This window comes from Hermetia illucens, chromosome 5 (assembly GCF_905115235.1).
Source record: "Hermetia illucens chromosome 5, iHerIll2.2.curated.20191125, whole genome shotgun sequence".
Taxonomy (NCBI): Eukaryota; Metazoa; Arthropoda; class Insecta; order Diptera; family Stratiomyidae; genus Hermetia; species Hermetia illucens.
In genome coordinates, this window is record NC_051853.1 from 94,746,657 (window position 1) to 94,774,647 (window position 27,991).

At 38.5% G+C, this 27,991-nt stretch overlaps 1 protein-coding gene across 2 annotated transcripts in view; it reads right to left on the bottom strand.

Annotated features, from left to right (window-relative positions):
- LOC119656808 (cholesterol 7-desaturase nvd) overlaps positions 1-19,867 on the bottom strand; it is a 44,311-nt gene extending 24,444 nt beyond the window's left edge. The window contains exon 1 of one of the 2 annotated variants that reach the window (XM_038063427.1): positions 19,745-19,867. In XM_038063427.1, the coding sequence (XP_037919355.1) occupies positions 19,745-19,794 (50 nt within the window). In that variant the 5' untranslated portion in view covers positions 19,795-19,867. Of the gene's footprint in view, positions 1-19,643 lie in introns of both variants that reach the window. The other variant, XM_038063426.1, reaches the window with a different exon arrangement.
- Positions 19,868-27,991: the final 8,124 nt, after the last annotated feature.

Sequence of the window (27,991 nt, forward strand, 5' to 3'; positions counted from 1 at the left end):
CACTGCATCAACTGATTTTTTCCTGTGGAAAGCTACAAGAAAGTTGAAGAGACCTACTCACTCCGAATTGCCACTGAAATTAGCAAACGAAAAAGTGGCGACATTTGCCAAACACCTGCAAAAGGTATTTCCCTCCCATTCGGAGACGGCTTCAAGGCTTCTAAAAATATCCACGCCTATACTTAAAGGAAGCTTCTCATTCAGAGCAAAATAGGTTGCTCAAGCCTTCAGAGAACAAGTGGACCCCTAACAAAGTTCCAGGATATGACGTAATCACGGGAAAAATGTTGAAGGAACTTCCAGGTATCACAATCACTAATATGACTCACATATTCAACGCAATTATAGGCATGGCCTATTTTTCCAAGGCTTGGGAGGGTTCAGAAATTACAATGATTTCTAAATGTGGGAAAGACTAAACGCAGATTGCATCATACAGGCCTATAAGTCTACCACCCACCTTCGCAAAGGTGCTCGAGAAATTTCTACTTTCATCACCACATCTAGTGGAAAACACAGTAATTCCTCAGCAGCAGTTTGGCTTTCGATAGGAGCATGGAAAAATCGTACAAGTTCACAGGATCGTCTCTGTAATGAGGAGTGCAATGGAGAATAGAAAGTACTGCTCAGCGGTCTTTTCGGATGTAGCGCAAGCCACACCAACTCTATGCTGGGACTCGACTACAAACGCTAATTCTACAAAGCCGTCAGAATGCCAATAATAATGCCAGAATAAGTCGATTTGTGTATGTAGACTAATCTGTAGTCTTACTTTGAGAATAATTTATTTATTTATTTATTTAATGAAGACAATATACAGAAAACAAATTCCTTATTACATATTGTCCTCAGAGGGAGGAGCAAAACTGAAGTAGGAGACAGAGTCAAAGGTCCCAAGCTGTAGGGCGTTGTAGGACCGGCATAGTTTCGGGATCAGGGAGTGAAAGTAAATCTTGAGCTCCGCGAAGGGTACTTCAAAAATGCCCCCACTCGTGTGGACGGAAAGTAATATCCGAGTTGGCAAAGCAGTCCATTAGGCAATTATAAAATTTGAAGGGAGTACACATATCAAGGAAGATATGGCGTTGTTACAGATAGGGGAGATTGAGGGTGCGGAGTTGTTCCGAATAGTCAACCCGTGGAAGGTTTATTTTTTAAAAGAGGGTCCGGGTGAATTTGCGTCGTACAACTTCAAGATCGCGACAGTCACGGATGCGGAAGAGCGACCATGCTACACAGCAATATTCAAGAGTGTTTCTGACAAGGGAGTTAAAGAGTGTTGTGGAGGGCTGAATTGAGGTAAAGTAGGAGGAGGAAGGTAGGATAAAACCAGACATTTTGGAAGCTCTATTGATAATGTCAACGGAGTGGCGATTGAAGCGAAGTTTGTCGTCGAATATTAAACAGTAGTGAAAGGGTTTGTCCATTAAGATAATAGGAAAAGGATGTTGGATAGGGTTTAAGCGAATAGCACATTCAGTGGCATTTGCTGACATTCAGTGTCGGCTTGTTGACCGAACACCAACCGACCAAATTATCAAGGTTGGAAAGCACAGTCCAGCGGAGACGAAACAGTGACGAATAATTTAAGGTCTGCGTAAAGCAAACATGGGCAGGTGAGGATACAGGCGAGGTCATTAATAAAAAAACAGGAAGAGTTGGAGGCCAAGTATAGAGCCTTGGAGAATATCAGGAGATGGAGGAACGAGATGAGTAACCATGAAAAGAAACTCTGCAGGAACGGTATGAATGATAGAAGAAAAGCAAGGAGATAATTGAGGGAGGGAAGTTGAGTAGTGAGAGTTTAGGGAGGAGAATATTATGGTCAACGGTATTAATTGCTTTGGAGAAATCAGTACAAATAGCAGGTACGGCTTCAAACCTTTTGGTCTTTATCAACTTCGTTGCTAAATGCTTTAATTCACGACAGGAGGAACATGCTATTTGTACTGATTTCTCCAAAGCAATCACGAAACCATGCTGTTCTTTGACAATGATGTGACCGAAGCGCGCGGCCAACCATTCGTTGACGTATCTTTTCAGGGTTTTGTAGCAAGAGAGAAGAAGAGAGATGGGGCGGTAGTTCACAGCAACAGAAGGGTCTCCGCTCTTGAGGATAAGAATGATAAGGGCCTTTTTCCAGAGATGGGGATAGTAGCATCCTTCTAAACTTTTGTTGTAGATTATACACAACAGGAGGGAAATGTCTTTTCTATATTTAAGAAGGAAAAGGTTAGGAAGCCCATTGGGGCCAGGTTCGACATTGGGGTCAAGATTACCAATGAAGGATGATTCCAAAGAAAGCGTAAGGAGAGGAATGGCCAGAGATTCGGAGCAGTCTGCAGTTAGAATAGGCGGAGAGGGTGGAGTGGTCGCAGGATTATTATGGGGAGTTGGCAGTGGAGTCAGCAAAGCTGATAGAAGAAGGGAGAGATTGAGTGGGATTACGAGGATAGCGAGTGTGAGACCAAAAGGCTTTCAAGTTACCGCGGGCAAGGCGGATTCGACGCTCAATGAGTACCTTTTATGCGCTTTTCTAATCATTGACTTCACAGTGGAGTGCATAACCTTAAAGTGAGCAAGGTCGGCGTCATTCTTAGATGCCTGAAGCTTCTTCCGCAGTATATATTTCAAGCGAATATTATTAAGAAGCAGGGGAAAAAGGAACATATTAGGAGAGGAGATCGGTCAGGATATTTTAAAAGGTGCTTAGAGCTTGATCGGGACCGGTAAAGTTGGCTTTGCAGAAGTTGAACTTAATAGATTTACATTCGGTTTTGGAGTTTGAATGAGGGAGCTCCGCTTCAAATTCAAAAGGGATGTGCACGGAAATAAAGAGAGGTGTCGTCCGTAGAGACTGGAAAGGAAGAGATCGAGAGTGCGGCCCAAGGAGTTTTTGGTGGTATTGAAATCCAGGTAAAGGAAAAAGGTAGAAGGGAAGAATGGAAGGGGTTTTTTGGAAGGAATTGGAAGGCTAGGATGATTAGGCGAGTGGAGCATGGGGAGGTTAAAATCTCCACAAATGAAAAAAAGGAGGAAAGGGAATCTGGCAGTAAGGAGTCCAGACAAACTGTCAAACAATTCTCCATACAAGTGAGAAGGACAAGAACAGGTGACGTATACACAAGATACAATGAACGGGAGGAAGTTGGGCGGGGAGACACGAAGAGCAACACAGTCCAAAGGGAAGCCAGAGGAGGATAAGACCAGTTCGGTGGGGAGGGTATATTTTACTGCAATTAGGACTTCACCGCCGGTGGACTTACAAGGTGCATCCCGGTCCCTGTCACAGTACCCTTCAAGGAGCTCGGGGTTTATTATGGCATCGGCCAGCCAGCTTTCGGAGATACACCACGGATTAATTGGAGGCCTTAAATTCCTTAAATTCTGATAAAACAGACGAACAGTAAGCGTGGATCTATTGCTTGGCGACGCAGGCGAGTCGTAGTGAAATTTACTCGCGAATGGGGGCGCTTGTATGGCTTGATGAATACCCCTTCAGGCCAGAAAGAAGGGTCGCTGAGGACGTCAAATTCGTGAGGATAACTGAGCTTAAAAGACGCAATCACCCGGTCGGTGTTGTTGTCTTTTGTCAGTTTGACGCAGGACAGAGGAGAAAGTAAGCCAACTTTGCTCCTTATGTACTCCAGGACATCATCCCTCGAGGTTGCCCACACTAGCCTGGAGATAAAAAGCTCTTTAGGTACCTTTTGCCAGGGCCACTGGTATGAGTAGATGAAGTGCCAGGGTATATAACAGCGACGGGAGGTGGAGTTTCGTTGATGACGGGAACGATGTCAAAGAGTGGAGCGGCTGTGTTCCGATTCATGACCTGCTGAGGAGGCTGCGGATATTGTCCCGTTGCAAGTACGAAGAAGCGGGACAGGATCGGAGGCTCCGTGGAACGCAACTCGTGGCATAGAGGCCGCTGAATCAGGGATGTAGAGCCAATTGAAGCAACCCTGATTTAGGAAGGCATTGCAGATGAAATAAACTCAGATTGAGAGGCCTGGCGCACTGACTCCTTAGAAGATACACTGTTAGCCACAGTAAGAAGCGCCTTTTCAGAAGTCAAAGTCTCGTCGAACGAATTCCTAAGCTGCCGGGAGCACGTAGATAGTGACGACTTACTAGATCGTAGCATTTTTGGCATTGCACCAGTGTTGTGATTTACGTTTTCGGGGGAATTCAGTGATTGTGTTGAATAATATATTCTATAGCACTGGCGAGGAATACATCGGAATATTAGCCCTAAGGTTGGAAAGCTTATTGTTAGTTTCAATTTAGAAAGATTTAATAAAATAAATATGGCGATAGAAAAAATACTCAAATGTTCTTATAGAAGAAATACACAATACCTTTCGTACGCGAACCGCCGAGATTCCGGTTTGCGAGTTGTTTTCAAACATGCAATAGATTCAGGCACGCAGAGGGAAATTCCGGGCTCGTGGTGAAAATTATTAGGATCTGGGGTGAAAATTATACACGCCCCATACTTTCTCCTTGAACTTTATATTTCGAACCCTAAGAAAACTGGGCCTAGGGGAAATCCCCCTTTCATTCCCCCTCTCGTCAGAACTGAGTAGATTATAAAACATTTATGAAACTGCCTTCACTAGTTTAACACTATTAAAGCGAGACACATTTAGTTGCCAAGCTCCACTTTCGCCAAAGGTACGTTTCACCAGAGTAGGCACTTGCTTCCCTCATATCTTTCACTGGGACTGCGTCCTTATGTATATATGCATTGAGGTTGTGATTTGCATCTTCTAGAAAGATATCATAGAACAAAGATTTATCAATAAAACATTATTCTGTTAGATTTCTACAGACTGTGAGGAAATGTTTATTGGTTTGAATTCCGCAATTCGCAGATGTAAATCTAGTTCAAAATTGGATTAGTAAATAGTGTTTGAAAACAAACTCCTCATAGGAACGTTTTTGAAATATTATTAATCTAACGATTGAATTTGTGGAGTGTTTGGGAAGCTTTAGTATCAATTTCAATGACGAATTAATTCGTAGAAGAATGCATTTTTATGCTCAACATTTACCTAGTGTAAGTGGACGCACTTACAACTAGGTTTTCACTACAAACAACTTTTGAGTACGACGAGCACAATTGTTTGTAAACAAAACATAGTTGCAACTCGCGTCACTATTCCCCTCGGCTAATGCTGGAGAAATTAATATGCACTGCATGCCTGCATTCCCGGCGCGTTACACTTTAATACTTGCATTCTTTTTATGCTGACAATTGGTCTCGATGACTTAAGGCGAACACTTCCCTTGATTGCATTTGAAGTGCTGCATTACGTTGCGTACGGGTTGAGGTCTTCTCGTAAAAATATAGAACCAACTTGAAAGTCAAGTTCAAGGCTCACATGGGAAAAAGTGAAGTGCTCGTTTGTATGCAAGAGTACATAGGAATCAGCCATGGTTTCGGTTAATTTCAAGCAAGATTTTATGCATTGAGCCAATGGCTGATAAGCGATTCCATTGAGGCTCTGGGTTTTTGGCAAAACATGGATCGACACTGATGCCACGATGGACAGTGGAACGAGTGCATGGTGTATTTTGAACATCCATTTCTTTCCGTGATTATCCATATTTTACTAAGATTATGAGAATAAAATAACATGAATATACACCGAAACGGACTTTGTACTTTGTTTTCTACTTAAAAATATATGGAAGCAAAGTTTTATCGTTTATATAAATATCAGTCTACCAAATGGTGTAGTAGAAACACCACTCAAATGTAGAAACATCAATTCTACCGAATATTTATAGTAAATTACTTATCACGAGCACACATGTATGATTCCCTTGAATAGAAAAGCAAGAGAATTTTAAATATAATGCAATAGGTACAAAATATACACTAAAACCATCTGAATCCGAATCTGATAGAAAGAGAAATAAATATTTGCAAGGTTTCGTGAAAAACAGAGCTTTATTAAAATTGGTCTGTTTATCTGTCTGCTTGGAAGAGGTTGCACCTATTAAAATGAAATTTGACGAAAACCTGGGAAACTCCAGATATGCAGTGAATGACATTATTCTATGTTAGGTTCAAGCGAGTCTCTAAATATGCAAAATCAGAATTTGAAAGAAAAGATTCCGACTACCACTTTCTGTTGTAAATCGGTAATATGGGAAAATTGATAGGGATGCCCTCAAGTTAATTTCAAGTTCTCATAAGCTACCCAACCGAACAGTTTGAAAGTAATATCTACTTCGATCGAGTGCATCGAATGTATCGAAAATTATGTCATAAATCACAAAATCATGTGTAAACACAAAACTTTATTCAAATCGATTCAATGTCTGTCTGTCTGTCAGTCTGTCCACACTGGAAAACCGCTGAACGTCTGAAGGGGGGGGGGGGGGTGGCTTAGTTTAGTTTTAATCGGTTAGTTTAGTTTTTTAGTCATTTGTATATCAATATCAATTACTCCAGCAGACATATGTGCATGCATATGCTTATGTAGATATATACGTGCTAATGAAGTCTGCGGGGAGTGCCTAATCCAGATAGATATATTTGTACATTAAACCAGCGGTTTTCAATATCATCATCCATACGGATTAAGTGACCCGCCCACCGTAATCTGTTGAGCCGGATTTTATCCACAACCCGACGGTCATGGTATCGCTCATAGATTTCGTCATTATGTAGACTACGGAACCCAAAAATTCTTTGGAGGATTCTTCTCTTGAACGTGGCCAAGAGCTCGCAATTCTTCTTGTTAAGAACCCAAGTTTCTGAGGAATACATGAAGACTGCAAGATCATTGTCTTGTACAGTAAGAGCTTTGACCCTATGGTGAGACGTTTCGAGCGGAACAGTTTTTGTAAGCTGAAATAGGCTTTGTTGGCTGACATCGGCTGCGATTTTCGACCCTAGATAGGAGAAATTATCAACGATCTCGAAGTTGTATTCTCCTATCTTTTTTTGGTTTTCGGTGCTAACGTTGCCACTATATACTTTGTCTTGCCTGCATGCCAGCGTATCGCCTGAATACGGGCTCCTTCCCTACTTGGCTGTTAAAATCCCCAAGTATGATTTTGATATCATATCTGGGACAGGGTTCGTTGTACTGGCTCGTAGAAGTTATCCTTCTCCGACTCTGCAGTCACCTTTGAAAGGACGTGAACGTGATTGAGGCTTATACTTCTAAACTTGCCTCGCAAGCGCAGATTACATAGCCATTCGCTTATGTTTTCGAAGCCGATAACAGTAGGTTTCATTTTTTGGCTGACTAAGAAACCTACTCCGAGCACATGGTTTACTGGATGGCCACTATAATATATGGTGTAGTGGCTCTTCTCCAGGAAACTGGTCCCTGCCCAACGCATCTCCTGTAACGCTGTTACATCAACCCTATATTGGGACAGGGTATCGGCTAGCTGCTCAGTAGCTTTATATGTGTGCAGGGAGCGCACGTTCCATGACAAAATGCGCAAATCATTATTCCTTTGTCGTTGTCGGGTTCGTCGTTGTGTAATCCGTCCAGTTCGAGAGTTCGTTAGGGTTGTCAGTCCTAGGGCAGAGATCAGAGAGCAGCGTCTGACGATTTGCCTCTGCCCTGGCAATAAATCGTAAGGCCGTCTTCGCCTAACATTTACATGTTAGCTTCAACACTACCCCTTCATCTGTACTCGCAATTTCCAAGATACTCTGCACTGTCAGTTGAAAAAGTTGTAAAAAAATCTGGAGAAGCGGAAATTTCGTCAGCAATATTTTAATCTGGTAACAAAGTTTTCTTCTCTAAATTTATTGAGTCGCAGGAAAGCAGTTTTTTTGCAGACCGTTAATCGCAGAACTCAAAAATATATATTTCCTTTTGGACAAATGTAATTCAATGTATAAAGCTGGTGCTGGGTGCATTCGCGTTTTCATTTAACAAAACTGAATGAAGTCGTCCACGTAGTTCACATGGCCTAGGCTACGTTGTTGGCTCAATTGGCAACTGTAGGAGCCGAAAAGCGTAGCGCAGATGGAATTTCCTGCGATTTTTCCAGACTATGTGCAGTTCTTTTTAAACTTGGGGCAAAATAACCCACTAATATTCCTGATTTTCCCTTGCAATCCTTCCCTTGACTCATCTACATTCAATATCGAACATAGTTTTCCTTAAACGGTACTTATTCTGTTATCCTTTCTCCATTCAAAACAACTCCGACGGATGTCATTTTTTATGGTAGATCCGCGTGGCAAATGATATATCCTCGGACCTAGCAGATATCACCCCTAAAGAGTGAGAAATGTCTTCATATCCTAAAGTCGACTTTCCAAACAATTTGAATCAACTTTCATATTCTTAGAGAAAAGTTAGTAATGCAAAATTAAAACCTGTTTAGTTTCAAATAAAAATTGGAGTCACTGCACGTTCCGCAGTTGGGGGGCTCTAGTTATGACCTTCATTGGACTAATGCAATTAAATTTTATTATTTTTAACTTAAATTATTCAAATATAATTTCCAAATTTGATTGAATTCCAATTTTTTTTTCCCAGTGAACAGATCATATGTGAAAATAAGCCTTCTAATATGGTTTGTCTGTTAAAGGTATTTTGATTTGCGGTTAAGGTAAAGTATGAAATCAAAATAAAAAGTGTATTCGGTTTGTTAAAATGGCCCTTGTTTTTGAGACTTCATCCAATTTCTCCGGCTTTGTTGACCAAACCGTGAATCCGCAAAAGAAACTGAAAATGCAGTTTTTTTAGAACACGTGTAACTATAGTCCGAACTAGAACTAAGGGGATCGATTAAGAAGTATAATTTTATCTTAAAAAAAATAAATTTCAAAATCGCCCGCATTTTTTTAAGTAAAACATAAAAAAAGGGACATTATGGCAACGATTCTCGAAAATTCTAGTTCAGACCATAACGACGAGTCTCATTATTATTTTAATAAATAAATGATTAAAATTGATCCAGCTGTTGCTGAGAAAAATGGGGAGAAATTTTGAAAAGGGTGTTTTTGAGATCAACGCGTTCCAAGCTTCAACAGATGTTTGCGACCATTCGGAATGTAATAACTCGTTAAGTTTAAATGCCGCTTTTAAAAGATTGAGAATAAAACAAAAAAAGAATCAAGCAAATCGAATAACAAGCGGCTGAGCAATCTCAAAAAGTATCCGGGAAAACGTAGTGTCACAAATATAATTCGTATGAAAAATCTGCTGTCTCTTCTTGTTGGTAACGAATTGTATGAAATTTCCTGACTTGCGTTCACAAAACAATTTAAAAAAAAATGTATTACGATTTCCCACTTGAAATTTTAAGGTTTGGTTCTTAAGATTATATACTATCAAATTAGCAAAAAAAAAATTGCAAAACAACACCATGTGCTTGCAAATCTTCCTTTATTATATCTATATATATTCTCAATTTACTAGGAGATCCTCCTGTACTCCTTTTTTATCGATTTGATAAAAGTCTTTCAAAACTGACTTATATGACAAATTAGGCAACAGAAAACACACATGTGTACCACATGTTACTTCAGCCTGCCAGAAAGTATTAAGTCCGAGAGCAAAAACCTGCAAGAATTCAACAAATTCATATTTTTTTATCTAAAATATAGATAATCTTTCGTACGATAAACTTTGAAAATGTCAAATCGAAATTCGAAATGGTTTTAAGTTGCCAGTCTTTAAAGAGTCCTTGCCCCAATTCGAAGGAGAGCTCGAACCTCTTCATAATCTCTCTTATTCAGATTTGTTTTGGACGAATAATTGTTGCACCTATATACATATATTTGTATATGCACACACTTAGTATAGTATATTCCGACCGGCTGGGATCACTGAATAACTGTAAGTCCTTTCCTTTATCTATTTTTCGTTATTGAAACCTTAAATACGTATTTAAGATAACTAAAAAAAAAAACCGAAAAATTGCCAAATTTTATTTAAAAAAAAACATATTTTCAAAGCATAACACTTTCAATTTTTACTGGAAATTTCGATTTTTTAAAGGTTTTATGTAAAACAAAACTTTATTAAAGCTGGTTATTATCTCTCTGTCTATCTGTCACACGCACTTTTCTAAAAAGCGATTACATCGGTTCCAGCGAAATTTGATGGGTCTGTGGGAACTGCGATATTCTACGCATGGGGCGTGAAAAACGAGTTGTACGTTTTTTTTCTCGCGCATAATGCTGGACAGTATAATCAAAATCCTTCTACTAGTAACAAAGTTGTCAATTTCAGGGGATATTAATTGGAGTATATATAGTACTAAAAACACACATATGAAGCATTCACTGTCACTATCTTTTTTAAAGGTTTTGTGTAAAACAACTGTAACTTTTTTTTCACCTTATATAGTCATGTGGGGTATCAAATGCGAGGTCTCGGTTAATACTTTCCGAAGCCAGAAGTTTTGACATTTGTTGGAAAGTTGGAGTAGCTTCCATTATACAGTGTCTAAACTCCGAAATATCCTTCATATCGATATATCTTAATAATTGTATGTTATACAATAATAGTATATGTATTCACTGTAAAACCGCTCCTAAATTCATCCTAGAATCACGAAATCAATGTAGGCTATAACAAGGAGCATGATCCTACTAAGTTTGATGGAAATTGCAATATTACAATACAAATCACATAATATTACTAGCAAAGTTATGATAGGTGACAGTTGTCGCTTCTGGGTAAATTCAAGATTTGGATGTCAGTTCTCGTATCATGCGAAAGTGGATATTCATATTAGATGCATATGTTACATGCTAGGTATTAATGGGACAAATGTCCACTCAAATGTTTTTATAAAAGAAATACACAAAACCTTTCATACCTAACTTACAAAATAATGACCAACTCTCACTGTAAAGTTGTTAGCGTTGCAATGGTTTCGAGATCAAATCAGTTGTGTAAATGGTTCTTGAAGTGAACAGTTGACAAGTGTATATATAAGTGGAATTGTCGTGGACTCAAGTTTCCTCACATAACTGGTGACGTCGAGTTTGGTGTAACTATTGATTATCAACATACCTACATATATCTATATAAATTGTTCGACGTCCTCGATACAGATAGGAAGATTTCAACGACGAGTCAGGCTGAGAACTCTGGTGGGTCAGTGCTAATCAATATTCCCTGGTCGTTTATTTAAGATATTTTTCTTTCTAGCCGCAAGGCGGTCATTCCACTAGCAAGCGACAGCTGAGTCATGAAAATAGTTGAAATTTGGAAGGCCAAAGCTCCCATCCTCTGCGAGTAGAAACGGATGAAACGTGAAATTGAAGAGAAGCAACTTTGCGGTTGGCGTTACCCCCAACAGGAGCGTTCTCCAAAGTTCTATCATTTGATTTCTGTTAATCTCAGAATGCTATTCTGCTGTGTACAACGACATAGTCTGCGAATTATCTTCAAACCATTCTCTTGCAATCATTGCGGCATATGATAACATTAAAACCTAGGTTAACTGACAATCTCAACCCCCATAAATATTCAAGAAGTCGAAAACCGGAAGTTCGGAACTTCAGAAAGAAAGACTGTGTATTTCTTGTGTAAGGAGGAACTGTGCCATTTGCACATAGCTTGTAATGTATATGCATTTAGGGTGTCAGACTTCTCACTTTAATATGATATTGATGTTTAGTGTTTTGTATTGCAGCACAAAAGTGACAGCGATGTTCATTAGATTTATTAGCGTCATGCTTTTCATTATAGCCTATGTTAGTGCATATAATATAATTCTATATAAACAGAATGGAGGTTTGCATTTATTTTCCAAAAAATATGGTAACTAACTATTATTAAGTTTCTTTTAGCGGATAACAGTGTGGAGGGTATGGGTCCTAGACATCAAATAGGGGGGCATCATAATTTTTTTCAGATTTTTCGGTTGGGCGGTTTTCGAGAATGGCTCCGTTAAAAGTTGAACACTTTCCAACCCCCTCGTTGTCCGCCCCGCCTGTCAATGCCAAAACTAATACAGGCCCCGGAAAGTGCAGGACCCTCAAGACACAAGACCGATTGCTTGCTTAACAACCCTCGATAAATTCTTCACGTCCATTATTAGTGGAAGGCTTAGTGCATCACTCGAAATCGGTAACATTTTGTCCAAGGAGCAAAAGCACTGCCGATTCGGATCAACAAGTTGCAAAGGGCAACTCATTATCTTTTACAGACGACTACGGTTTCATCCAGGTAAAAATCAACTCATTAGGGGTGCGAATTACACCGACGAATTGGAGAGAAACTTCCTCTCACTTTTCTGGTCCATGAGTTCCTCTTTTTGTTCTTACACCCAATGTTCAAAAATTAGTCGTCGTGCAAACAAATTTTTAACTTCGACTGGCTCAGAAAATTAAAAAATGTTTCATCTCGAGGTGCTGGTTGTAGTTTCCATAATATTGTCAACTACAGGTATTACACCTGAATCCCTCACGGCTTCCCTTGATGTCCTGGCACTCTTACACAGTTTGGTTCAAACCATGCAGAAATACACAATTCTGCATATGTGCTCGACGTTGCGGAAAGTTCTCGAGGTCATCACCACCCCTTTTATCTTTTAAGTAGAATCGTCCGAGCCTAAATGTTTGGCACTTAGTGCTAGTATTAGGTAAAATCCCGCATCTGCGGAGAGTTTGACAACTCGAGAATGAAAAACAATGCATAAAATGGGTTCCTTCAAATGCCCAATTGATTTGGTGGTTGAATCTCCCTTCTTCTAAAAATACTTTGTTACCTACTGTTCCCAATCTCACTAATTTCATTTTTTTCGCTTTTCGTCTCATAAAATGCACATCTTCTTCTACCTTTTCTTCAACTTTGCCCCGTTTACAAGCGAGGTCCGTTTGTCGTGATCGGTTTTGCCAATTTGTTTTATCAAAAGTCTGATCTGGATGCAATCGCAAGGCTTTCAGGTTCCCATCTAGAGTATCAAGTCACCGTTGTTTCGGCGGTCTTAGAAGTTCAGGTCAATATTGACAAGTGAATTCTCGTTAGCGCGAATTACGTGACCATACCATCGAAGACGCCACAAGTTTAACGCAACATCTTCGTCTCCATTACCGCAAGACGCCGTGCATTGTCTTTCATATTCAGCGAACATTCAGAACCACAAAGGGCGACAGGGTGGATGACTCTAAAATGGATTTGACACGTTCGTTGATACGTCGATGACAAAGAACACCAATTGTGGAACGCGACTTCATCCAGGTTGTGTTAATGCGTGAAGCAATTTTACAACGCGGTTCTCTATTGGCAGATAGCATTGACCCGAGATGGAATATTCAACTACCATCGGTTTACACACCCAGAACTTTGGACTCTACTTGATCGTCGATCTGACGTACCTCAGTACCTCGTTAGCGAGAGGGATGGTTTGGTAGGCACCCACAGTGACCACCAGATCTTTATTCTCGACATTAGAAACGGAGTAAGCGAAAGTCGAATACGCAACTGAAGTGGGAAAATCTGGAAATCTGACTAGTTCTGGCGCACTGTCGTTACCAGAAAAGTCACTACCGGATCCGTTTGATGTGACTGCGGGCTATCGAAAACCCACTAGGTACAGGAGATTTCAGTACCTGCTGATCACTTTATTGAGAGATGGACCAAGTGAAAACAGGGAAAATTGAATTATCATCTAACATAGCTCCTTAAGGAACACAATGGATACTAGAGGTACTTCTCTCGCTTTGGATTGGATGAGTTCCCCGTGTGCCCCTAATGCCACGCTACATCCGAAGTACCCGGAGCTTTTTATGTTCCATTGTTCAAAGTTTGTGAATGAGAGGGAGGTTAAACTACGCGCTCAGCGTAATTATTGGATCCTATAATTTCGTGAAGGAGATGCTGAGGTCCAGAGCAAATACTACGATAACTGCGATACCAGAAATAACAATAACTGCGATACAAGAAAAGCTCCAAGGATTGGATTGAGCCCCGAAAGTGTGACGAACGCCTAATTTAATCGTGCTAGTGTAGACCAGGGTCCTCCCCCCAAAATGTAATACTTCACGGTGGTCCGGCCGGGCCATCTGCGGAGAAGTGGGGGTAATTTAAATGGGTGAAAATATTATGGCTGACTTCCGATTAACAGTAATGGACAGATACCAAAACTATTTCTGGATCCTTGAAATCACCTACTATTTTGCCTACTCTTTCAAATATCACATTTTGCAAACTAAATCATAAAAAGTTTTGCTATTATATGGTGCATTATGCTGTCGCTAGAAAATATGAGGTTAATTTATTCATTACTTGGACCATCGAAATCCTACTGTATATCCTTCTTTTTAAAGTTCTTTAAAAATTCTTTGACGATTTGCGTATATTATCGTCACTTACAGCTACAATAAAAAGACGAAAAGGGTATGGCATGAGAACTTTCTTCAATTGTTTACCGATTCAGCGACAGTTGTAAGAGTTAACTCTGAAAAAAGGAATAATCCAACCAGAAAAATATACCTACGTGACACTTTTTGAAATTTTTCTTTGACGTCATTAGTTGAGTGTCGTTGAACGACTAATCCGTTCTCATTTCGCTTGTGACGTACTTGATGTAATAGTTAATCGTAAATATTTGCTTATTCAATATATGTAAATTAAAAATGGCAATAAATTATCAAGTATTTGAAAGTCTGCAGCGTTACACATTCGTGGTTTGAAATTTAACTGCCAAGAATATTGTATTTTGTCTTTTGCTATCCACAGTACGTTTGAGATTGGGTTCTACATTGTTGCTTGAGTTGAAGATGTCATAATTGTTTCTCCGGAATGAATCAATAATAATTGCAAGAAGAGGTGGTTAAGTCATCCCTACCGTCGTTCATCAATCACGGTTCATGTAGGTTTTTAAATAAAAAAATAACAAATATTAGACAAAAAATTGTTGATAAAAAATTCGGAATGTGATGTAATTTATCTTTAACTAAAAAACAATAATTTTCAGTAGAATCTGAAATTCTGTTTAATTTCCTTCAATTTCCCTCTGATTCTTGTCAGGACCGTTGAGAGAAAATCCTGACCCGGAGCCAATATTATGTGAGCCATTGCATTATTCCTTTAACTATTCCTTATTTCTCTATTCCCGGCCAGAAGGAGTCTATGTCTATTTCCTCCACAGATTTTAGCAATCTACAAGTATACCGCACACCTATAGGTATTGTCTCCATATGTTTACTAAAGTTACTAAAATTTCACATAATGGATATCATTACTCCTGTAGTGACATACTATTGATTTGTATTTTCACTTAAAATATAATAATTCTTTTATTAGTTTAAGAACTTTCATTCGATATTATGATAAAATCTACTATTGTACGGAAATTTATGTTTGCTAAAGAAACATTTTGAAAAATTATTTTGTGGGTTAAATTAAATAAGACGGGATACCGGAAGCTGGGCGCTTCGATTAAAAGGTTTTGTATTCATATTATATGAGGAACTTCCCGCGCATGGTTTTCTATTCGTATATAGCTAAAAGTGTAAAACATTCCTTAATTAATTGCTAAACTATTCACACATCGCATATCATATACACTTATCAATATTTTGCCAATCTTAAATGAATAAACGTTGCCTATCCAAATTGATGTAAGGCATCCTCACGTATTTCCACTTTACCCCGTGCACAAAAGCGTACAAGTATGTACTTAAAGTAAATACTATTAGTATTAACGTACACACATGTCTATCCTATCCTATCCATATACATATACATACACATGTCTGTCTCGAGTAATTGATACTGATATACAAATAACTAAAAAAGCTAAAAAAGGAAAACTAAAATGTCCCCAAGGACCCCCTTTAAACTCAACACAAAATGGCGTCACTTTCCATATTTAAAGGGGTTCACAGACCACACCTTCTCACCACATTTTGTGACAATTATTTCAGCCGTTTCCGGGCGGGACAAATGGATAGACGGACAAACAGACATTGAATCAATTTTAATAAGGTTTTGTTTCTCACAAAACCTTAAGAACACTCAATTTTTCTTTTCGCACCAACGCTGATTAAAATTAGAAAACTATATTTATGAAACTTTTTTTACGGTCTACTATTGGAGCTTCATTCGGCACTGTCCAAGACGTACGTAAGAAGAAAAAACTAAAAAATAACTCTCTATTGCTCGACTGACCGTGTTTCGCTTTCCACCGGCCTCGTGGGAGACAACTTTCTTTCCGGGCGTTGTCGTGCCAAGCATCGCTCCACCACACTTATATATTTTGGCTAACTTAAAGTAGATGAGCTGATTTTAAATGCTAAAACTTAATTTCTCTTACAGCGAAGTCTTCAAGATGTTTTGTAACCTAAACCAACCTTATCTTATGCTTCATCCACCACCGTAGCTTTTTGGAAGTTAAATGCACCGTGTTCTTTGGTAATCACCAACTCCAAAGAGCAGTCAATACCACCTTCAGCATCTATCAGATAGTGTTTAGAAGATGTATAGCGCAGTAAAAGGATGGGTAGCTTGGAGGTTTACTAGCGTTGGATAGCAACATAAGTTTCCGCCACTTCCATAGTGCAGGTAAGACTTCCTTCGTAATGCGTATTCAGCCAAACTCAGCGAATGAATGTCTTGTCTACCACGAACTTGAAGGCCTTATTAGGTTCGCCCGCGTCCACATAAATTATCGCCGAATTTCCCGTAGCCCGTCGCTGATTGCTGCGGGAACTATAGTACTATCATTTTCTTTCTTATGCCAGTCGCGACTACTCCGTTGTTGAGGTAATATCCCCTTAATGATGATGAAATGAGTGCATGTCATTCTTCGCAAAGACTTTGAGTAGCTCCCCACAACTCTATAGAGACTCATAACATACTTATGTTGGTATCTCAATAGAGTCTCTTCAAACGTCTCCTTTTCTTTGGTATGCAACTAACTTGAGTTATTTCATGGTTCTGTATAAGCTCATTCTTGCTGTTTTATTCAATTTTATCTCCTGGGAAATCGTTCGGCTGAATGGTGGTTCAAATAAAGGTTAGGTAATTCGGGTTTTGTTCGATAAGAAGTTTCATCGTTTCCACTGGCGAATTTTATGGCTTCCTCATTTTTAATCTAATTAATCTAATTTGCCACAGGGTCCCTTCCTAGGTGGAAACGAATGTCCTTGTGGTTACTGTTGAGATAATACTCATTGAGGTGATAGGACATGTTATGTATTAGTGCAATGTTCTACATCCATAGTTTTTAAGGTTTTGTGTGAATGAAACCCTACTAGAATCGATTCACCGTCTGTCTTTCAATCCGTGCCTCTGCCCGTCTGTCGCCAACCAACATCACAAAATTCGGTAAAAATATTTGGTTTGTCAACCGCTATACGCGGATCGAATGGCACCATTTTGTATTGAGTTTATTAGGGGCCTTCCCTATATTTTTTCACAGAATATGGTCACATGGGGTAAAAAATGAAAGAGCTTAATTATTACTTTTCGAAAATGATTTCAGGACTCAAAATGAGTGCCCGAAAATTGAAACAGGTCTCGTTCTTAGAACCTATCTCTTTGAAAAATCTCTAGGCGTCAAAATATATCATATTACGATATCTGTTCAAATAAAGTAAATAACAGCATATTTTAGAAATTTACCCGAAAATCCTCTTAAGTTCATTCTAGAAGTACAAATTTTGGTATCAATATAAGTGAATGTATTAGAAGAATTTGAATATTTACTATAGTATTGACTTTAGTGACTTTTCAGTACAAAAGTCGAATCATAACCGGTATAACTAGACAAAACCAGAATGTGTAACATACACAAATAAAGCAGACGCTTCAAAGAGAAATGTACTATACCAGAAGTAAGAGGCTCAAAATATGGCGTTGACCAGTTGCGCTATATACATTGGCTGCTCCTTTTTTAAAATCGAATATGAATATGATTTTTATATTCTTACCACATATTTTCAGATGTATTTTCAAATAAAATTAAACGTAACAAAAAATTACAAAAATTGAACCCATCACGTCCGAATCAGCATCACCGCCATATTACATGCACTTCAAATCATTTTTTAGCTCAAAGCCATACCAAAGTCTGTCATGAGAACAGGCAATCATAACAACAGCAGATTCGCAAGCGACACTTGCAATCGGCACTGGATCATTGCGACCATTTGTACTACGAAGTAAGGAAATATTTTATCATGTGATATCACACCAGAAAACAAATCGCAGCAGTAATTTCACCATAACTTTGGTAATGCGATGATCCGCGTACTATGAGATAATGTGGAACTGTTAGATAATGAGCTGATGCTAGGTAATGTGGTGATGTAAGGTGTTGGTGTAATGTTTAGATTGCGCCCGGTGATAATAATGTGATATTACTCTTTAAGGTGACATTGCTTTTGTGATTTTACATACATCATCTACCCATCTCTTCTTTATACCCAACTTTTTTGCATAGAATTTATTAATCAATACCTTTTCGTTCATATGTGAGCAGCAGGTAGAGTCCACTATATTACCTACCTACTATTTACTTTTGGGTCTCTATTCCGGGGCTCCAAGAAAATTACGGGCCCGAAGAAAATGTTTCTTCCCTCTCAATTCTCGCCAGGCCTGATGTTTGCTGCAAATTTTGAAGTGCAGACTCCAAATAATCAAAGGAGTAAAAATGTCGGTCATATTATGTTTCTAATGAAAAAAATTAAGACCTCTCCACTGGAATTTTGTTGGTAATGGTGGAATTTTTAAAATATAAAGATAATATTTATTTTTTTTAGAATAGGTTTTAAGACCTGAATTTTGCACGGAAGCATCATTGTTTTTTCGCTTGCAGAGTTTCTAAGATTGAAACCTGCCTCTCATCGGAAAGAAACAGTTTAAGGTTCAGGATTTTATAAGTATTCATGTATTTTTTATACTTTTTCGAGTGTTCAGTGGCTACTATATCTTCTTATTTACAGATAATGTGTAAATAAATGGTCGATAATTTCGATCGAAAAGAGGACCAAAAGGGGCAACCATCGAGGAAATTTGTGACAGTGATATATTGTATAATGTTACAATTTAGCCAACCACAATGCAAGATACTTTATCAGTACGAATAAACTTTATATAAATATCTAGCTGTTAAACAAACTCGTTGCTAAGCAAATAACAACGTTGATCCTATGAGGGCAAAAATGATTGATAATTGAATATCACTGATCGCAACTTCTTTGGCAGGATTTGCCACTTACATAGTGTTTTTGTTTGAGTTAGTAAATTTTTTTTCATAGACAACCTCTTGAAATTTCTGCAGTCTATGTGGAGTTTGTAAGGTAACTTTGTCAACAAATGTCTCAAGCAAAATTGGTTATCTTGTCGTCCATGCGATCCTGACGGCACACATCGCACATGTCTGCATGTGGATATTGTCGTCTATGATAAGCCAGTTCGCAAACAGAGAATTGGTAAACGTAATATTGAAATATTGTCACAAGGAGCCGTAACGCAAATATGGTTATCAATTTTTCGTACCATGTCCAAATACTTCCGGCTATTTGGCCTAATTGTACTCCATTCACAATATCTTTATCATGCACTAGATTCACCTAGTTTCATAGAGTTCTGACTGGTATTCAAAGGTGTGTGAAGTAGTAATAGCAGATGAAGTCCTTAGTTAAGTTTGGGTTTTTTATTTTCTTTGCCTATATATTTTATACTTACATGATTTTACTGTTAGAATAGGTGAATTTTACCGGCCTTAGTGGGTTTTGATGTGGCAAATTAGGGGAAATTCTGGGAAAGTACTGCAAAAACATACTCACTGTTTGACAATCTTAACACCGTTCACGATCACTGCAGAGCTCACAAACATGTAAACACAAAAATTTTAACATTAAATTAAGAATCGGAATCAATATCCTTTAAAAGAATGTGCTGAGTGCAACTCGTAATGTCACTATCTGAGACTATACCTTCTTTCATATCTTTTTTATACCGGAACCTGTTCAACATTTCCCTGATGCACATAAATGGATGCACCTATGTAAGAGAGTATGGTATATATGTATGTTTGCATGCAATTGATGTTGCTTACAGCATCAACGTAAAATTTATACCTCCAGCAAAGGCATGAAGAAGAAGAACATAACTTATGCAGGTCAGGTTCTTAACTTACTTTTACACAAGCAAATGCGTGCCATGCACAGACATCTTCCTCATGTGCAAGATTCACTTTTTATCACGCTTATATCCTCTATGAGTAAACTGTTAATGCCTTCGATTATGCAAGTTTTCCCACTTTTGAATGGTTGGCCGCAACAAAGTAGAATGGTATCCTATTAGTAGTACTCGTGTTGGTTCTAGTACAGGAGGTGGTCTTGACTGAGAGAAAATTGCATTTCATTTTGCACTGATTCAACATAAACGCATTAACTCGTTGATATTAATAATAGTTTTGAGATTGCACACTTAATTCTGTGTAATTGTTTCACATGTTTAAACACTGACATGATTTATTCAGCATGATAACAAAGTTTTATATTGCAGACATAAGTATAGATGTATATGTGTGTAGATGCAAGTAGACATGAAGTAAACCTCAGCTAGCATGCATTGCCCATTGAAGGTAGGATGCTTATTGGTATTGTGAAACCAGGAAATGAAGTAGAAAAGAAAACCACAAAATCGCCAACTCTGCAACGTTTACGAGTATTTACTATATTTGTACTTACATATCTATGTAAACATGATAGATGTTGAACTATTATGCTGTACCATAATGGTCAGATAAATTCAACTAGTCTCTGACTGTTAATAACATTTTTAATTAAAGTGGAAGGAATGAAAAATTCTAATTCGATTCTGTTGAACACGAATATAAACCTCTGAAATCAGCGACTACGAACAGGGTCGTACTAAGATTCCACACTTATGGAGAAAATGATGTATGTAGTTCCGCGAAAAATTGCAAAATCAATTTAATTTTGTTAAACTTCACCATACTGGTCCTAAACTCAGATAAAGGGGCAGGGTTTGAGGCACCTTTTTACTATAGTCAGTAAGACAAAAAAAAGCTGAGATCACAGAGAGAGCTAAATAAAGTATAGTTGGAGTTACTTCACTATGCTAAATCTTACCGCACCCGTTTTGGTGACAGGTTCTGCGATGATGTCGCCATTGAGTAGAAACCCTTACAAAAAGGCTAGGGCGTTCAGCTCAGTAAAAGGGTTTTTGATGCATGAAATACGTCAGTTTGTATACAAATTAGTCCTAGCCAAAGAAATCCGTGTATGCATGCTAGATATTGGTGCCCACAATGGAAGGACAGAGGAATTCGCGGGAATATTAAAACGCAATTCGACTATATTCTCATTAGATGCCGCCATTTTCTCTTCGTCATTGACTGCAAAGCTGTCGTTGATTGCTGTCATGCGAACCTGGCCATCGATTAAACCATGTTAGCATTAGCTGCAAATTAAATGGTGGTGATTACGTAAGAAAAAAAGAAGTATTTTCATTTACCTGATTTGCTGCAGTGGAATCGAGCTAAAACACAACCCACAAAAACCGCCTTTTCTGCTCTCAGGGTCAGTGAGTCTGGTAAGCCGTTTTTCAACCAAGATACTTGCCTTTGGAATGACGATGTGTAAATGAAAGTCCATATTTTTAGTCTCTGATCGATAAAACACTGACAATGCCAACCGGAAAGCAAAAAAAGAAAAGCGATAACTGTTAAGCGAGCGTCCCCTTACAAATATTTTTATTATAAACTATCAAAAGCCCCGACAGGATATCGACCACTTCTTCCGACATTGGGAACAATTCCACCTGTGGACGCCACAGAAGCCAAGCAATTGAACTAATCAAATCAAACCTGGAGACACCGTTGCTGAGGTCTGGAAAACGAAGAGGTAGAGTCTAACCTTTACTGATTTTTTCAATAGCATTATTGAAGTGGATACACCACCACCTGTCTGGCAAGAAAAAACTGCCTTTCCAACCCAGTGCAGGAGTTCTGTTGGGTTGAATTGCTCTACCGCGATCAACGAGTAAAGTTGACATATGACCGATATATCAAAAGTGCATCTTGTCTCTCTCCGTGTTCATCGTGCTACATAATGCTCTATGCAGATAATGTTTTCCTTACGTCTCATAGCAAATCTGATATTAAGCATCTTGACTTTAGGTTGAACCTGAATAAAACACAAATTTCGATGACCAACCGATTATGCTGGTTTACAAATTTTACCGAAAATGGTTGTTATTTCTTTATGACACGACATAGTTTCTTTAAATAGAGTTTGAAAAATGTTGTGCTTCTTATCGGTAATATAAAATAATCTTTACCTATTGGCCTTCCCTAAACAGTGAAGAAACGGTGAAAACAGGGGAGAGTCTAGGTAAAAAACATCGCTACATCAAAAAGATTGGTTTGTCCGAAATAAATTTACTTCAGGAACACGTCGGGAATGCTTCTGGTATAAAAGGTTTCGAGTATTGTTTAGATAAGAATATTTGAATGGGCATTTGTCCCATTTGTACCTAGCTCGTAATGTTTAGGCATTTAATTTATCAGACCATTTACTTTAGCTGACCCATGACCATTTTCGGTGAATGAAAATTTTTCATGTATGGGGACCCTCTTAAACTCAACGTGGAACTATGCTACTTAAGGCATGCGAGATCTCACCTTTCTATCAAATTTCGTATCAACAGGGGTAACAGTTTCTGAGATAATAGGTATGATAGACAGATCAAGTATTTCAGACACAAGAGGAGGGGGTTTTTAGAACGAAAGTATTACATATTAGAAGACCATAGCTTCTAAATTTAAAAGAATGACTTTTTCGGATGAGAACTGCAAAATAGTCTATACTTCAATCAAAGATCGACGACAAATGGGATGGGATGAATATTCATACTACCAATATGTAGATGAAAGTATTGCGACAGTTATTTTGAGAAAAATAAACACATCCCGACACCTTCCATAGCCAGCTGGATCATCAGATTTAAGTGTGTGTGATTTTTTATTATGGGAATATCTAGAATTTGTCGTTTAAAAGGATCTGGGTACTATGACACAACCAGCAGGATTCCCTAGTCGTTCTATAATCATGTTTTTGAAAACATGCGTGTTAAACTCAAAGAAGATTTAAAGAACGTGCTTTCGCTTTTGCTGTTTTTGAATCACAGTAAACATACTTGGTATGAGAAGTTTAGTTTCTTTTTTACAATTTGCCAAATATTGGAATCTCCCACTGGATATTTGTAAATATCGAATATTTTAACTTAAGAAGTTTGAAAGTTTCAAATGGGTTTTTAAGGATTTGTTTGTCACCACGTCCTCCAATTTGGTTGCTAATCGTTCATCTATTCTTAGGATTTCGAACCGATCGTCTACTTTCAACCTTACTTTTGAGTAACCATCTGAGAATTCTTCTGAAGTTGCCGGTGGGTTTTAGCTCGTACTTTAATAGGCCATATAAATTCGCATCGGTTATCCTCTCACACGCGCTTCTGTTGACGGGAACAGGGTTTTATAGATCATTAGGTTTATTCTTAATTTTTTATTCTTATTTTTATATAATATCATCACCAGGTAATACATTTTGTGTGCTCCCCCTGGACTTTGCGAGACGCCCGCACACCTCCTATACTGTTCTACGCCAAGTCGCCTTAGGACGACCCAATGGTAGACCATCTTGGCAGAGTGGGTTCCACTGTATGGCGTAGTCAGCAATGGAATTGACACTTCTCTTTAATATGTGACCTATCCACTGTCACTTCCGCCTACCGATCACTTCGACTATGGCAGGACTGCGCACTGACTAAGTTATTCATTTGAAATAAAGCTCTCGAGTGGCACTGGTTGCTTTCTACTCGCATATAGCAACACAGAAAGAATACTAGCAGAAACCACGTCTCTCTTTCCGTATCCAGAGTCATTTGGCTTTTTTCGATCGGATTATTAAAGAGGGTAGAACGCCATCTGAATGGCAAGAGAGCACACCCTTCCAATGTGAAGAATGTTCAAAATACCGTCCGATCCGTTTACTATCCCATACTCGCGGAGATTTTTAAACGTTTGAACCTTGAATCAACCGGGGTTTGTCAAGAACTGCGGAACTACTGACACAATACGCACTGCGCGGTTACTCAGGATAAATACGGTGAGAACTATCGCCCTCTTTAGATTGCATTTCTAGTTCTGTACAAAGTGTTCGGCCGTGTGCTACACGAACTCATCTGGTATGCTCTACGACATTTAGTGTGTTGGGTTATATCAAAACCGCTGGTGTTGGTGTTAATCAAGGAAGCGTCTTTGTTCTTGTTATAAACACTATCACACCGCGCATTCAACTTCTCGTGCGCTATAAACCGCTTTATGCAGATAATGTTTTCCTGACGTCTCTTAGCAAAGCAGATCTCGAGCAACTTCTTCAAAAATAAAGCCCTCAGGATTAGTGGGGAAAGTAGTTACAACATTACTTACGAGGTTTATCGTCTACTGCATCAACTGATTTTTCCATCTGGAAAACTACAAGTAAGTTGAAGAGAGCTGCTCAATGCGTATCGCCATTGAGATCAGCAGACGGAAACTGGGCAAGAAGTGATGTCAAAAAAGGGGGGACATTTACAAAACACCTGCAAGCGGTATTTCTCCTCCACTTGCAGGAAATGGAACAAGTGAACCCAAAGAAAGCTCCAGGATATGACCTATTCACGGGAAAATGTTGGAGGAACTTCCAGGTACCACAATCTCTCACATGACACACATATTTGACGCAATTCTACGCCTCGCCTATTTCCTCAAGGCTTGAAAGGTTTTCAGAAGTTGCAATAATTAATAAATGTGGGAAGTACCAAACGTAGGTTGCATCATACAGGCCTTTAAGTCTACTACCTCCTCCGTCAAAGGTGGTTGGAAACTTACTACTTTCAAAAATATCACCACATCTAGTGGAAAGCAAAGTAATTTCTTAACACCAGTTTAGCTTTCGAGGGAACCATGGTACAATCGAACAAGTTCACAGGATAGTCTTTGAGATAAGGAACACACGGGTGAGTAGGAAGTATTACTCAGCGGTCTTTTTTGGATGTGGTGCAAGTCTTCGACAAAGTGTACCAAGATTGATTTTTAAAGTAAAGAGCTATTTCCAGTACAGTTTCATGGAATTTTGGAATCGCTTCTGTTGGAGCGCAAATTCAAAGTGAAATACAAAAGTTTCACGTCTCGCAACAACATCCCAGCTGGAGTCCAGGCAGTGTACTTGGACAGACACTCCAATTCATCTTTACCTCGGGTCTACCAACTGACTAATTGAGAAGTGATTTACAAAATGGAAAATCCGCGTAAACGAAACCAAGTGCTTTCATCCTGAACCGGCAAAATTGCGCTATGGTCTTAACTAATGGTGTAATGATCCCTCAACAGACTGATGTATAGAATCTCAGTTCACCCTCGATAGACGACTAACGTGGAGAAACATATTGAAATTCAGGCAATGGAATGAAGCTAAACAGTAACGTTATGGTGGGCCTTGACTACAAACGCCTCTTCTACGAAGCCGTCATGATGTTAATATGGACTAATGGAATTCAGCTGTGGGACTCACCATGCACATCTAACATCGCGTTTCTACAGAGAGCCCAGTTCAGGATACTGCGGACGATCACCGGTGCACCTTGGTATATGAAAACGTTGCAACAGTGGGAAAGGAGAACTCATTCCAGGTGACAAAGTACAAAGGAAGGTTAAGACTGCTGCAACAGCCTACTGAAAGTTGATTGAAAAAAAAAGAAAAGTAAATCAAGATAAACAAAATGTTATGTGTGTAGATTAATCTGTAATATTATTTTGAGAATAATGTATTCTATAGTTCTGGCAAGGAATACATCTGAATTTTAGCACTAAAAATCGAAAATTTATTGTTAGTTTCTACTTATAAAAATTCAATAAACTAAATATGACGTTATAAAAATTTTTTGATAACTGTTCCCAATGAAACAGGCACCAGTGGCAGTAACCAGTAGAATTGAACAATTTATATAATATATCCGATCAATGGAGGAGCAACTTGAATGACAGCTGGCGCCCTTTATGATCGACTTATTAACGAACGTCTCTAAAAGTAATTTTTTATAAAAAAATATATATAACGACCTTTTGTCTGAAATTAATTTTTCGCTGTATGTTACCGTTCTTAAGTTACTTTGGTTATTAACATTTAAAATTTTCATCATAATTTTCAATATATTCTAATGAAGTAAAATGCTTCTTTGGGTATATTTTATATAACACAACAACCATAGTTGCTATACTTTCTTTCTTTATCCAGGGAAAATGCAAACTTTCCTTTTGCCGATATGTAAAAGTTATGCTTGTCAAGTATGAAGAAACAGTCCGTGCAATTCATCGGCCTAAAAATCATAAGTCGCCAGGAGCTTTTGGAATTACAGCCGAATTGGTTAAATATGGAGGCGACACTAAGTGGTTCATCAACTTGTACTCAAGATGCGGGACAGCGAATCAATGTCTGACGACTGGCAAAGAGGCATTATCTGTCTCATACAACAGTTATGGAGGTATTACGTTGCCGAATACCATCTATAAGATATTCTCCGTTATCTTGCTAGGTCGGGTAGCCCCATACGCCCAGAACATCATTAGTAACAGATCAGATTTTCTCTGTGCGGTAAGCGATGGAAAAACTGTTAGAATATGGACATCAGTTGCACCATCTATTCATCGACTTTAAAGTCGGCTATGATAGCATAGCTAGGGTAAAACTGTGCACGGTCATGAGAGAATTGGGAATCCCGACGAAATTGATAAGACTGACTAGGCTGAACCTAGCCAATGCGCAGGCCAGATAAAAGCAGTAGGATCACTCTCAAGACCGTTCGACATCAACAACGGTCTACGACAAGGGGATGCCCTATCATGCGTCCTCTCACTTAACCTGTATGGATGAGGATAATCCAGCCTGTAAAGTCTATAAGGGCAATATCTATGGTAGAAAAAGAAGACGAGGCAGACCCTGCCTGAGATGGAGCGATGACGTAGGCCAGGATGCCAGACAGCTTTTAGGATGTCTGGAGCTCCTTATTAGGTAGGCCTAGACCGGATACCGGTTGTTGTGTCACTGATGATGATGATGATGACGTTTGTCTTATAATTATATATTAATTGCGTTGTAATGCCAACAATTAATAAAACTCATTAATTGTAATCCAAACAAATAAATTGCATTGAAACTAAAGAATGCACAAAATGAAGAATTTCAGATTTAAAATCAGAAATAAACAGGACTGTATTCCAGTGAATTACACACATATATATATGTATGTACATATCGCGACAACGTTTCGAAACATTACGTAATGTACAGTGTATATATTCTCTAGTCGCCCCATTAATGGGTTTAATTAAAAGAGCTCTGAGGAAAGCTGGGTTTCTTTCCACATCCTAGAAATAAAAATTAGATTCGTGTTAACGAGCTGCGACAAGCGATCTAGGTTTGAATCAAACTCCTGCTGTATCTGCAACAAGATATTCAAAGCAAATATGTTCCAAGTGGAAATATTTTTAGTCAGTGAAAGGATAAATCATTAGTTTTCTCAAGTCTATTAATGCTCTCTTTGAGGTCAGATATTTTTTTCATACATTGAGGAAGCTCCCCTAAGTTTCTGTTCTTTATTATTTCAAGGAAGTAATATTCACCTTCCACTTCTCGCAGAGACCAAATTCATAGTTATTTCAAGGCATATATTCTATATCACTGTATACTTATCTATACATCATATAATCTTTAAAAGTACATTTTTTATTAATCCTCATGGAATGCAGAACATCTACCGCAAACACTTCCTGCCAATAGATGCATATGCTTAGACGTTTAGATTTTCTATTTTCCTGCGGTTACGTAGCCAAAGGGACATCTTTCGGTTAGGAACTCATGAAGTACATAAGAAGAACCAGACTAAGTTTGCATCTAATGTGCATTAGAAATTAGAAAATGGAATAAAAGAAAAGTGAACAAGATATCATCCAACTAAGAACTTGG